The sequence below is a fragment of the Bombina bombina genome, chromosome 1 (genome assembly GCF_027579735.1).
Source record: "Bombina bombina isolate aBomBom1 chromosome 1, aBomBom1.pri, whole genome shotgun sequence".
In the NCBI taxonomy this organism is placed as follows: Eukaryota; Metazoa; Chordata; class Amphibia; order Anura; family Bombinatoridae; genus Bombina; species Bombina bombina.
The window spans coordinates 1,222,377,083-1,222,389,686 of record NC_069499.1 but is presented as its reverse complement, the minus strand read 5'-3'; the positions used below and the strand labels follow the sequence as shown (position 1 = coordinate 1,222,389,686).

The window sequence follows — 12,604 nt, the reverse complement described above, 5'->3', positions numbered from 1 at the left end:
TCATTAACCCTCTATAACTGGTCACAGGGACTTTTCCTTTGCCTCCCTTTATGGATCTACATATGCTCTTATTTCCATAACCTCTGTGCTAATATGTTTCAGTACCGGTTTGTTTGTTTGCTGCTTGTTTGTTAATGGATTGTTAATGGATTAATGTCTATTGAATAGTGCTGTTGTTGTGCTTCCTGCCTTGAAAATCTTTCCAAGGCTGCAGTTTTTTTTAAACATTTAGCTGTTCTCTCACATCACTTCTCCTGCAGCCTTCTACTGTGAGATTCTGGTATTTCCTACAAGATTTCCTCTGCAATATCCGTATCTGCACTGGAAGGACTCTCTACTGAATACTGCTGCAGCAGCATGCCTAGTAAGCTGGTGGAGGGGTGCTTTTGCAGGTAAATACTTTACCTTAGCACACACATTGCTCAGTGGCTATTTGTAGGTACTAACGGCTAGATTTAGAGTTGGGCGGTAGCCGTGAAAACCAGCGTTAGAGGCTCCTAACGCTGGTTTTTACCACCCTCTGGTATTTGGAGTCAGTGAGGAAAGGGTCTAACGCTCACATTGCAGCTGCGACTTTTCCATACCGCAGATCCCCTTACGTCAATTGCGTATACTATCTTTTCAATGGGATCTTTCTAACGCCGGTATTTAGAGTCGTGGCTGAAGTGAGCGTTAGAAATCTAACGACAAAACTCCAGCCGCAGAAAAAAAACAGGAGTTAAGAGCTTTCTGGGCTAACGCCGGTTTATAAAGCTCTTACCTACTGTGCTCTAAAGTACACTAACACCCATAAACTACCTATGTACCCCTAAACCGAGGTCCCCCCACATCGCCGCCACTCTATTAAATTTTTTAACCCCTAATCTGCCGCTCCGTACACCGCCGCCAGCTAAATTATCCCTATGTACCACTAATCTGCTGCCCCTAATACCGCCGACCCCTATATTATATTTATTAACCCCTAATCTGCCCCCCCCAACGTCGCCGCCACCTACCTACACTTATTAACCCCTAATCTGCCGAGCGGACCGCACCGCTACTATAATAAAGTTATTAAACCCTAATCCGCCTCACTCCCGCCTCAATAACCCTATAATAAATAGTATTAACCCCTAATCTGCCCTCCCTAACATCGCCGACACCTAACTTCAAACATTAACCCCTAATCTGCCGACCGGAGCTCACCGCTATTCTAATCAATTTTTTAACCCCTAAATCTAATTCTAACCCTAACCCTAACACCCCCCTAAGTTAAATATAATTTAAATCTAACAAAATAAATTAACTCTTATTAAATAAATTATTCCTATTTAAAGCTAAATACTTACCTGTAAAATAAACCCTAATATAGCTACAATATAAATTATAATTATATTGTAGCTATTTTAGGATTAATATTTATTTTACAGGCAACTTTGTAATTATATTAACCAGGTACAATAGCTATTAAATAGTTAATAACTATTTAATAGTTACCTAGTTAAAATAATTACAAAATTACCTGTAAAATAAATCCTAACCTAAGTTACAATTAAACCTAACACTACACTATCAATAAATTAATTAAATACAATACCTACAATTATCTACAATTAAACCTAACACTACACTATCAATAAATTAATTAAATAAAATACCTACAATTATCTACAATTAAACCTAACACTACACTATCAATAAATTAATTAAATACAATACCTACAAATAAATACAATTAAATAAACTAACTAAAGTACAAAAAATAAAAAAGAACTAAGTTACAAAAAATAAAAAAATATTTACAAACATTAGAAAAATATTACAACAATTTTAAACTAATTACACCTACTCTAAGCCCCCTAATAAAATAACAAAGCCCCCAAAATAAAAAAATGCCCTACCATATTCTAAATTAAAAAAGTTCAAAGCTCTTTTACCTTACCAGCCCTGAAAAGGGCCCTTTGCGGGGCATGCCCCAAAGAATTCAGCTCTTTTGCCTGTAAAAAAAAAACATACAATACCCCCCCCAACATTACAACCCACCACCCACATACCCCTAATCTAACCCAAACCCCCCTTAAATAAACCTAACACTAAGCCCCTGAAGATCTCCCTACCTTGTCTTCACCTCACCGGGTTCACCGATCGGTCCAGAAGAGGGTCCGAAGTCTTGATCCAAGCGGCGGCTGAAGAACTCCATCATCGGGCTGAAGTCAGAAGTCCATCATCGGGATGAAGTCTTCTATCAAGCCGCATCTTCAATCTTCTTTATTCCAGAGCGGAGTGGAGCCATCTTCTTCCCAGCCGACGCGGATCCAACCTCTTCAAGCGATGCCTACTCGCCGAATGACGGTTCCTTTAAATGACATCATCCAAGATGGCGTCCCTCGAATTCCGATTGGCTGATAGGATTCTATCAGCCAATCGGAATTAAGGTAGGAATATTCTAATTGGCTGATGGAATCAGCCAATCAGATTCAAGTTCAATCCAATCAGCCAATCAGATTGAGCTCGCATTCTATTGGCTGTTCCAATCAGCCAATAGAATGCAAGCTCAATCTGATTGGCTGATTCCATCAGCCAATCAGAATATTCCTACCTTAATTCCGATTGGCTGATAGAATCCTATCAGCCAATCGGAATTCGAGGGACGCCATCTTTGATGACGTCATTTAAAGGAACCGTCATTCGGCGAGTAGGCGTCGCTTGAAGAGGTTGGATCCGCGTCGGATGGGAAGAAGATGGCTCCGCTCCGCACCGGAAGAAAGAAGATTGAAGATGCGGCTTGATAGAAGACTTCATCCCTATGATGGACTTCCGACTTCAGCCCGATGATGGAGTTCTTCAGCCGCCGCTTGGATCAAGACTTCGGACCCTCTTCTGGACCGATCGGTGAACCCGGTGAGGTGAAGACAAGGTAGGGAGATCTTCAGGGGCTTAGTGTTAGGTTTATTTAAGGGGGGTTTGGGTTAGATTAGGGGTATGTGGCTGGTGGGTTGTAATGTTGGGGGGGGGGTATTGTATGTTTTTTTTTTACAGGCAAAAGAGCTGAATTCTTTGGGGCATGCCCCGCAAAGGGCCCTTTTCAGGCCTGGTAAGGTAAAAGAGCTTTGAACTTTTTTAATTTAGAATAGGGTAGGTAATTTTTTTATTTTGGGGGGCTTTGTTATTTTATTAGGGGGCTTAGAGTAGGTGTAATTAGTTTAAAATTGTTGTAATATTTTTCTAATGTTTGTAAATATTTTTTTATTTTTTGTAACTTAGTTCTTTTTTATTATTTGTACTTTAGTTAGTTTATTTAATTGTATTTATTTGGAGGTATTGTATTTAATTAATTTATTGATAGTGTAGTGTTAGGTTTAATTGTAGATAATTGTAGGTATTGTATTTAATTAATTTATTGATAGTGTAGTGTTAGGTTTAATTGTAACTTGGGTTAGGATTTATTTTACAGGTAATTTTGTAATTATTTTAACTAGTTAACTATTAAATAGTTATTAACTATTTAATAGCTATTGTACCTGGTTAATATAATTACAAAGTTGCCTGTAAAATAAATATTAATCCTAAAATAGCTACAATATAATTATAATTTATATTGTAGCTATATTAGGGTTTATTTTACAGGTAAGTATTTAGCTTTAAGTAGGAATAAGTTATTTAATAATAGTTAATTTATTTCGTTAGATTTAAATTATACTTAATTTATGGGGGTGTTAGGGTTAGACTTAGCTTTAGGGGTTAAAAAATTTATTAGAATATCGGTGAGCTCCGGTCGGCAGATTAGGGGTTAATGTTTGAAATTAGGTGTCTGCGATGTTAGGGAGGGCAGATTAGGGGTTAATACTATTTATTATAGGGTTATTGAGGCGGGAGTGAGGTGGATTAGGGGTTAATAACTTTATTATAGTAGCGGTGCGGTTTGGTCGGCAGATTAGGGGTTAATTATTGTAGGTAGGTGGAGGCGACGTTGTGGTTGGCAGATTAGGGGTTAATAAATATAATATAGGGGTCGGCGGTGTTAGGGGCAGTAGATTAGGGGTACGTAGGGATAATGTAGGTAGCGGCGGTTTACGGAGCGGCAGATTAGGGGTTAAAAAAAATATGCAGGTGTCAGCGATAGCGGGGGCGGCAGAATAGGGGTTAATAAGTGTAAGGTTAGGGGTGTTTAGACTCGGGGTACATGTTAGAGTGTTAGGTGCAGACGTAGGAAGTGTTTCCCCATACAAAACAATGGTGCTGCGTTAGGAGCTGAACGCTGCTTTTTTGCAGGTGTTAGGTTTTTTTTTCAGCTCAAATAGCCCCATTGTTTTCTATGGGGGAATCGTGCACGAGCACGTTTTTGAAGCTGGTCGCGTCCGTAAGCACCGCTGGAATTTAGAGTTGCAGTGGCGTTAAATTATTCTCTACGCTCCCTTTTTGGAGCCTAACGCACTGAAAACGCAGCCATTCTGTGAACTCTAAATACCAGCGGTATTTAAAAGGTGCGGGGGGAAAAAAGCACGCGTAGCTAACGCACCCCTTTGGCCGCAGAACTCTAAATCTAGCCGTATGTCAGGTACAACATAGCCGTGGGCTCACTCTGTTTCTCTTCTTGACAAACTTTTTTGCCTATTTTGCAGGTTCCTGCATTCTTTATACTTGTTTTAAAACATTACAGACTATACTGAAAGCCTTTATAAACTCTCTGGCAGCCCTGTGGAAACATTTTTAGCACCTTTCTGTAATAGGTGTTTGGCCCTTTAAGATATCTGTTGGCATTTTGTGCAGTTAACAGTTTAGTTGCACACTCTCTAGTTTTGTAGGGAATGTGTTTTATGGGTTTTTAATGCTTATTTTGCTCAGTACTGAAAATGTTTGTTTGTTTTTTGCCATTTTCTTTTTGCCAGGTACTTTTGCCACAACTTCCCAGTCTTTTCACATTTCCTAAGGCTTTCTCAGTGTACATAATAAGCAGTGCAGTGTTCTGGGTCTGTAATTCACCCAGTTTGATGCATCTAATTATGGATTCGGTTGCTAATAAGGGGTGAGTACTCATGCAAAATGCTCCAGGGGTAATTTTGCATTTTTAGTCTGCAGTCTGAGGTTTTTTAGTGTATTAACACTAAGCTTGAAGAGTTTCAGAGCATTGGTATTGAGCTCTACTTGTTTTTTCATTATCTGTATTCTGTTTTTACACTGTATTATGGAGCAAAAACTCCCCTATGTTTGTACTCTACAAATTAGTTCCAGTACTGTTATTTCAACTTTGTCAAAGCTGTGTATCTTTATTTTTTTCATGCAATCAGCTATAATCTTTTACTTCCCATAAATAATGTTGTTCTATGTATGACACTCAGTGGACTTCAAATGTTGTTTTCCTTGAATAAAAATTAAGTGTGTGTAAGGTTCTGAATAGCTCAGTAGGTAGCAAAGTGAACTAAGAATAATGAGACACAGGTTCAAATCCAGCACAGAAACTATGCTTAGTAATCACACAGATAACCTGGCATGGTTATTATACTGTTAATGTGAGTTATGTCATATGGACATTGTCATTCATTTATTAATATTGTTTGGTGGATACCCCTAAAATTATGTAGCATAAGCACAAATCTGAGGATTTTTCTTATTCTGTTTTAGTATTTGTGCAGAATGTCTTATCTGCCCAAATTAAGGAAATGCTTTGCTTATTTACTATAGAGTTATAGCATTATATTTTATTCACTTACTGTATGATTATGCAGATAGGTTTATATTCTGCAGCTCATTTTATGCATTCTCAATGTTTTGTCATTTACTCATTTTTGGTATTTACTAATATGAGAATCTGTATATGTTTTCTGTAGACTACAAATACATATCTTTTTTTTCATGTGCATTCCTGTATGTTTATATATATATATATATATATATATATATATATATATACGATATGGATTTTAATCTGACTCATTAAAGGTGAAGTGATATATTACAAAAAAAAGGTGAAATTCTATCAGCCAATCGGAATTAAAGGTGAAAAAAATCTATTGGCTGATCCAATCAGCCAATAGGATTGAACTTCAATCCTATTGGCTGATCCAATCAGCCAATAGGATTGAGCTCGCATTATATTGACTGTTCCAATCAGCCAATAGAATGCAAGCTCAATCCTGGTGGCGACGTTGGGGGCAGCAGATTAGGGGTTAATAAATTAGCCAATAGGATTGAGCTCACATTCTATTGGCTGATTTGAACAGTCAATAGAATGCAAGCTCAATCCTATTGGCTGATTGGATCAGCCAATAGGATTGAAGCTCAATTAATTTTTTTCACCTTTAATTCCGATTGGCTGATAGATTTCTATCAGTCAATCAGAATTCAAGGGACACCATCTTAGATTATGTCATTTAAAGGAACCTTCATTCGTTGTTAGCCGTGGAAAGAAGAGGATGCTTTGCACCAGATGTCTTGAAGATGGACCCGCTCCGCGTCGGAAGGATGAAGATAGAAGATGCCGTCTGGATGAAGACTTTTGCCCATCTGGAGGACCACTTCTGTCGGCTTGGATGAAGACTCCTCCCGGCTTCGTTGAGGATGGATGTCTTCAAAACTGTAAGTGGATCTTCAGGGGTTAGTGTTAGGTTTTTTTTTTTTTGCCGAAGGTAACGGTCCCCCTATATACACTATATGTACCGTAAGGTTTAAGAAGCACTGTAATGAGGAACTGGGCATGCATGTGCTTAATCCCTGCCTATTAACCTGCTTGCCTGTTTACTGTACTAACGCTTTTCCTGATACAATTGTTTGGAGACCTATCCTGACTTAATCTCTACATACAGCTATTATTTGACTGCACTATACAATTGCTTTTTGAAATTGACTTTTTGCATGGTACCATGAAATGACTACTTTCAACTATCTTTGTAAAGATTTTTTCTTAAAGTAACAGCGCTGTTCATTCCTAGGGGCATATGCATCAAGCTCCGTATGGAGATTGATGCCCCGTGTTTCTGGCGAGCCTGCAGGCTCGCCAGAAACAGCTCTTATGAAGCAGCGGTCACAAAGACTGCTGCTCCATAACCTGTCCGCCTGCTCTGAGCAAACAGACAGACATCGCCGCAAATCATTGACAAACCCCTCTTGTGAGCTGCTGGTGCAATGCTGAATACGGCAAGCTTATTGTCGGATCAGGTCCACCAGACTTTGATAACTAGAGGCCCTAGTCTTTTTGTGGCCATATAAGATGTTTCTTTTTTGTGACTAGGTATAGATTTCAGTGCTAATTAATAGTGAGTCTTAGTATGTATGTTGAATTACTGTAGTGAGTGGTGTTTTGGATCCTTTGTATATATATATATCTTTTTTTTACTTTACCTGTATTTGCTTAGTTTGTTTCAGTTCTGGAATTTGAACTGTGTTATAATTAAAATGTGCTTTATACAAATATAAAGAGTGCTGTATTCCCTGTCTTTTTGGAGGCTTAATATTAGACTGAGGCCTCTTTTCTTTCTCTTATAGTAATATTGGATATACTGATTTAAGGGTTTGCACCATAACAGGCTATCATACCTGTGAAGATTTAAGGCACTGCAAGTGAGGAATAGCGACAATTTTTTACTGATACTGTTCTGACTTGGACGGCGTCCTGAGTGTTTGTATGCACAAAGATTTTTTCCTTCTCCCCTGAATTATCTATAGCTCATTGACCTGGCTTACTGCCGTGAATAAGTGCCGGATGGATGATGCACTTTTCACAGGGGGGTTTTGGATTCACTGTCAATGTGCTGAGTACACAACACTCACTTTCAACTAATCTGCAGGATATGGAATAATGCTTGCTTCACATACATAGTACTGAAATACGGAAGTATTGAATAATTGACTTGTGACAAGCTTTCTTTATCAGCAATAGCGGTCCCCTTCTCTGGTTTTATTATATACATTTTTTTCTGCATGTTTAAATTCCTAACACAGTCTTACAGGACTTTTACAGTTCTCAGTGAAGCAACGATATCCCTTAGAGGAAATCTCTTAATAGATGCTGAATTTTTACCATGTATATTTTTAATAGCACTATACTAAGTGTTTTCTCTTTGGAAATGTTTTAGTTCGATTAAAATTTGTTTCGGTTCATTTCGGACTGATTCTGATTTTTTCGAATTTCAGATTTGGATCAATTCTAATTCGGATACAATAGTATGTATTCGGATGTATTTGTTTCAGATTCGATTTGTAAATTCAGAAGTTAAATACTATTTCGAATTTGAATATTACATTTATAAAACACAGTATTAGACTAGAAATACTGTTTCAAATTCGAATGTGACATTCAAATTTATTCGAATATTACGTTTATTAAACACAGTTGTAGACTAGAAATACTATTTCAAATTTAAATGTTAGATTTGAATTTGAATGAAGCATTCAAATTTGATTACATTTATTAAACACAGTTGTAGACTAGAAATACTATTAGTGACATTCAAATTCAAATATTACATTTAGAATGTAACGAATAAATCGGAACTAATTTGGATTTATTTGGTACAAATGCATTCGGATTAGTTTAGTTTCATTGCTAGGGTAATTCGGAAATTCAAATCGAGCCGAATCTCCGAATTTGGACGAATTTAATTTTTTTTTATTATTTTTTTATCATGGTCCCTCTTGAAAGGGTGGGGTTATCTTTGTATTTTTTGTAGGTCTCTTTGGCCTCCTCATTTGTGTTCAGACTTCTTATCTTAAGGTCTGTTTTTTCATATGGATTGCAAGTCTCTGAACTTGATGGGATGGAAATTGATTGCTTGATCCTTAGACATAATAGAGGTTTCTCTGATTCTGTGATTGAAACCCTGATTCAGGCTTTTAAACCTGTAACTGAGAAAATGTGGAAGGCTTTTTGTTTCATGGTGTTTTAATCATGTTTTTTTTCCTGGCATTCTTTCAGAATTCCTAGGATTCTGCAGTTTTTTTCTTTTGCAGGATAGTCTAGATAAGGGTCTATCTGCTAGATTTCTAAGGGGCAGTTTTTCTGCTTTTTCTATTTTGTTCCATGTTTTGTTTGGGATCTGGTTCATATTAATCTGTTATCAAGCCTATTTCTCCTCCATAGAGTCCCTTTTCTGGTGTTGTGGTATTGCAGGCTCCTCTTTCTGAACCTATGCATAGACTGGACATTTATCTACTTTCTTGGAAAGTGTTATTTCTTTTGGCTATTTCTTTTGCTAAAAGAGTTTTTTGAGTTACCTGCTCTTTTTTTGTGATGTTTCATCAGGATAAGGCTGTTTTTCGGTCTACATTTTGATTTCTTTCCTTAGGTGGTTTCTTCAGACAACTTTAGCTGAGAGATTGTTGTTCGTTCTCTGTGTCTTTATTCTAGCTATGCTTCTTAGAGATCTTTGCATTACTTGGATATTGTTTGCCACCTGCTTCTACTAGGATTTTAGACAAACTTTTAGTATGTTCATCATTCTGATCCTAGGAAGGGACGGAAGACTTCTGCTGTTTCTTTAGCCTTTTGGTTAAAACTTTTGTTTTTCAAAGCTTTTTTGGAGGGAGGTTTTCTGCTCATTCTACTAGGTCATTTGCAACTTCTTGGTCTTTCAAGAATAAGGCTTCAGTTGATCTAAATTGCTAGGCAGCTATTTGGTCTTTGTTTATTTTATCTAAATTATACATTTTGAGGTTTTTGCATCTTCAAGTAGTTGTCTCAGTTTAATGTTTTTACCTGTTTGTTTTTAGGTGAGTGTGTATGTATTTGTATATGTGTATAAATATATAATCATTAAGGAAGAATATATTTATTTGAGGTTCTGGATTTAATTTCTCAGTGAAAAAAGATGTATTTTAAATCCCTCCCTTTTTACTCGTGGACTCCACAGCTTGGGTATTAGTTCCCATGAGTAATGTATTGTGGATTCTCAAAAACTGTATGAAAGAAAACATAATGTATGCTTACCTGATAAATTAATTTCTTTTATGGTGGTGAAAGTCCACAAGACCCCACCTTGTGTTTTTCTGCAGTTAGTTTTTTTTTAGTTTTTTTGTTCAGCACATCTTTTTCCCCGGCTCCTTTTATGACTTTTATTCCTTTTTCTTACCTCACTTGCTTGGCTATATGTTAGAATGAGGTGTGGGTGAGGTGGGAGGGGTTTTATAGAGTTCTTGGGGTTCTTTTGGACTCTTTGCCTCCTCCTAGTGGTAGAGAAGGGTCATTTCCATGAGTAATGTTTTTTGGACTCTCCCCACCATGAAATAAATGAATTTATCAGGTAAGTATAAATTATGTTTTTTTTCTGTCATGATTTAGATAGAACATACCATTTTAAACAACTTTGCAATTGACTTATATTACCAAATTTACTTTGTTTTTTGGTATCTATTGTTGAAGGAGAAGCAATGTACTGCTGGGAGCTAGCTGAACACATCAGTTAAGCAAATTTCTGGAGACATATATGTGCAACCACCAATCAGCAGCTAGCTCCCAGTTATGCAATGCAACTCCTTAGCCTACCTAGGTATTCTTTTCAACAAAGGATACCAAGAGAATGAAGCAAATTAAAAACTTTAAGTAAATTTGAAAGTTGTTTAACATTGTATGCTCTATCTGAATCATAACAGAAAATAGTTGGGACCCATATCCCTTTAAAGGGAAATGTATTAAATGATATATATGAAAAAATAACAGTTAAACGTGTTTTTTAAAAAAATGTACGCATGAAAAAAGATGTGTAATTTGTTTAAATTTACAGCAACACTAACAGCAAGTAAAAAATGTAAGAACATGATACCTAGGTATCTACTACTGGCCAGATGACAAGAACAGCTCCTACAGAATAAATTGGTTTATTCAGCAAAGTAAAATGTACAGTACAGTAAAGTATAATCACAGCTTCAGATCTCTCTAACATGTATTACATTCATCCTAACATTTAAAAGATTTAAAAGGTTAGACTTGCAAACGATAACAAGAGAGTAAAAAATGACCCCCAGTTTAAAGTGTAGGCTATCCTTATCACAAGTATGGGTTACATGCCTGTCTATAATGCATGAATGCTGTGTAAATGGATCTTTAACTGCCTATACTCAGATCAGGTTCTTGGCCTATGCCTAAACTGGGATGAAAACCCATAGTTATCCAAATTATTTTCTTAAACACACTCAATGGCAACAGAACATGAATATTTTGAAGACAACTGAAGATGATTATATTTATTACAGTAATGTAAAATCATTGATCTGTCAGCCTTCTTAAACTATGTCTTTTTTTTTTTTAGTTTATCCCCATTCTTAATTCATTTTTCTGTTTACTTACCAAGTATTGGTGGGTTAGTGGTACTGGGCAGAAAATCATTCAGGATAATTAAAAGCACAGAGAATCCAAGCACAACTGTTATCTTAAATCCCATTCGCTCTCCTCCCTCCATTGGGATAAACATACTGGCCACATCTACCCCTACAAGCAGGCAAGCTGGTATGATGAGGTTAATGACATAAAGAATGGGGGCCCTCTGCACAATAATCTGTAAGAGAAAAGAATATGAGTAGTGTGCCACAAAAAACACAGAATGAAACTACTGAAAGTTTTCCTGCTCAGATGGCCTGATAGTGCCTACTGGGCCCAAAATAAAGCTGAAGAATATTTATGCAGATTGAGAAATGTGTGTGGATGAAATGAGAAAGTCATTAAAGTTAAGGCATGAAGTGATATGTACAAGATTTTGAGTGAAGAAAACAAGGATCTCACAGGATCTGCTATGAAGGTTATTTTCCCACAAAGAAGTTTAAAGGGACGGTAAACACCAACATTTTTATTGTTTAAAAAGATAGATAATCCCTTTATTTACCATTCCCCAGTTTTGCATAACCAACACTGTTATAGAAATATACTTTTAACCTCTGTAATTACCTTGTATCTAAGCCTCTGCTGACTGCCTCCTTATCTCAGATCTTTTGACAGACTTGCATTTCAGGAAATGAATGCTCCACGTGCGTGAGAACAATGTTATTTATATGAAACACATGAACTAATGCCCTCTAGCTGTGAAAACCTGTCAAAATTCATTCAGATAAGAGGCGGCCTTCAAGGGCTTATAAATTAGCATATGAGCCTACCTAGGTTTAGCTTTTAACTAAGAATACCAAGAGAACAAAGCAAATGTGATGATAAAAGTAAATTAGAAAGTTGTTTAAAATGACATGTCCTATCTGAATCATGAACGTTTAATTTGGACTTTACTATCCCTTTAATCAAATATCTGAATGTTGGGTGAAAAAATCAAATATAAGTTTGAAGAAACAGTTTTAAACAGAAAAACATAATTTATGCTTACCTGATAAATTTATTCCTCTTGTGGTGTATCCAGTCCACGGATCATCCATTACTTGTGGGATATTCTCATTCCCAACAGGAAGTTGCAAGAGGATCACCCACAGCAGAGCTGTCTATATAGCTCCTCCCCTAACTGCCACCTCCAGTCATTCGACCAAAGATAAGCAAGAGAAAGGAGAAACCATAGGGTGCAGTGGTGACTGTAGTTTAAAAATAAAAATTACCTGCCTTAAAATGACAGGGCGGGCCGTGGACTGGATACACCACAAGAGAAATAAATTTATCAGGTAAGCATAAATTATGTTTTCTCTTGTAAGGTGTATCCAGTCC

General features: G+C 36.8%; 1 protein-coding gene across 1 annotated transcript in view; it reads right to left on the bottom strand.

Moving 5' to 3' along the window:
* LOC128664133 (5-hydroxytryptamine receptor 3A-like) overlaps positions 1 to 12,604 on the bottom strand; it is a 172,202-nt gene that overhangs the window by 25,589 nt on the left and 134,009 nt on the right. Inside the window, exon 8 of the mRNA XM_053718839.1 lies at positions 11,258 to 11,465. Coding sequence (XP_053574814.1) covers positions 11,258 to 11,465 — 208 coding nt within the window. The remainder of the gene's footprint in view (positions 1 to 11,257; positions 11,466 to 12,604) is intronic.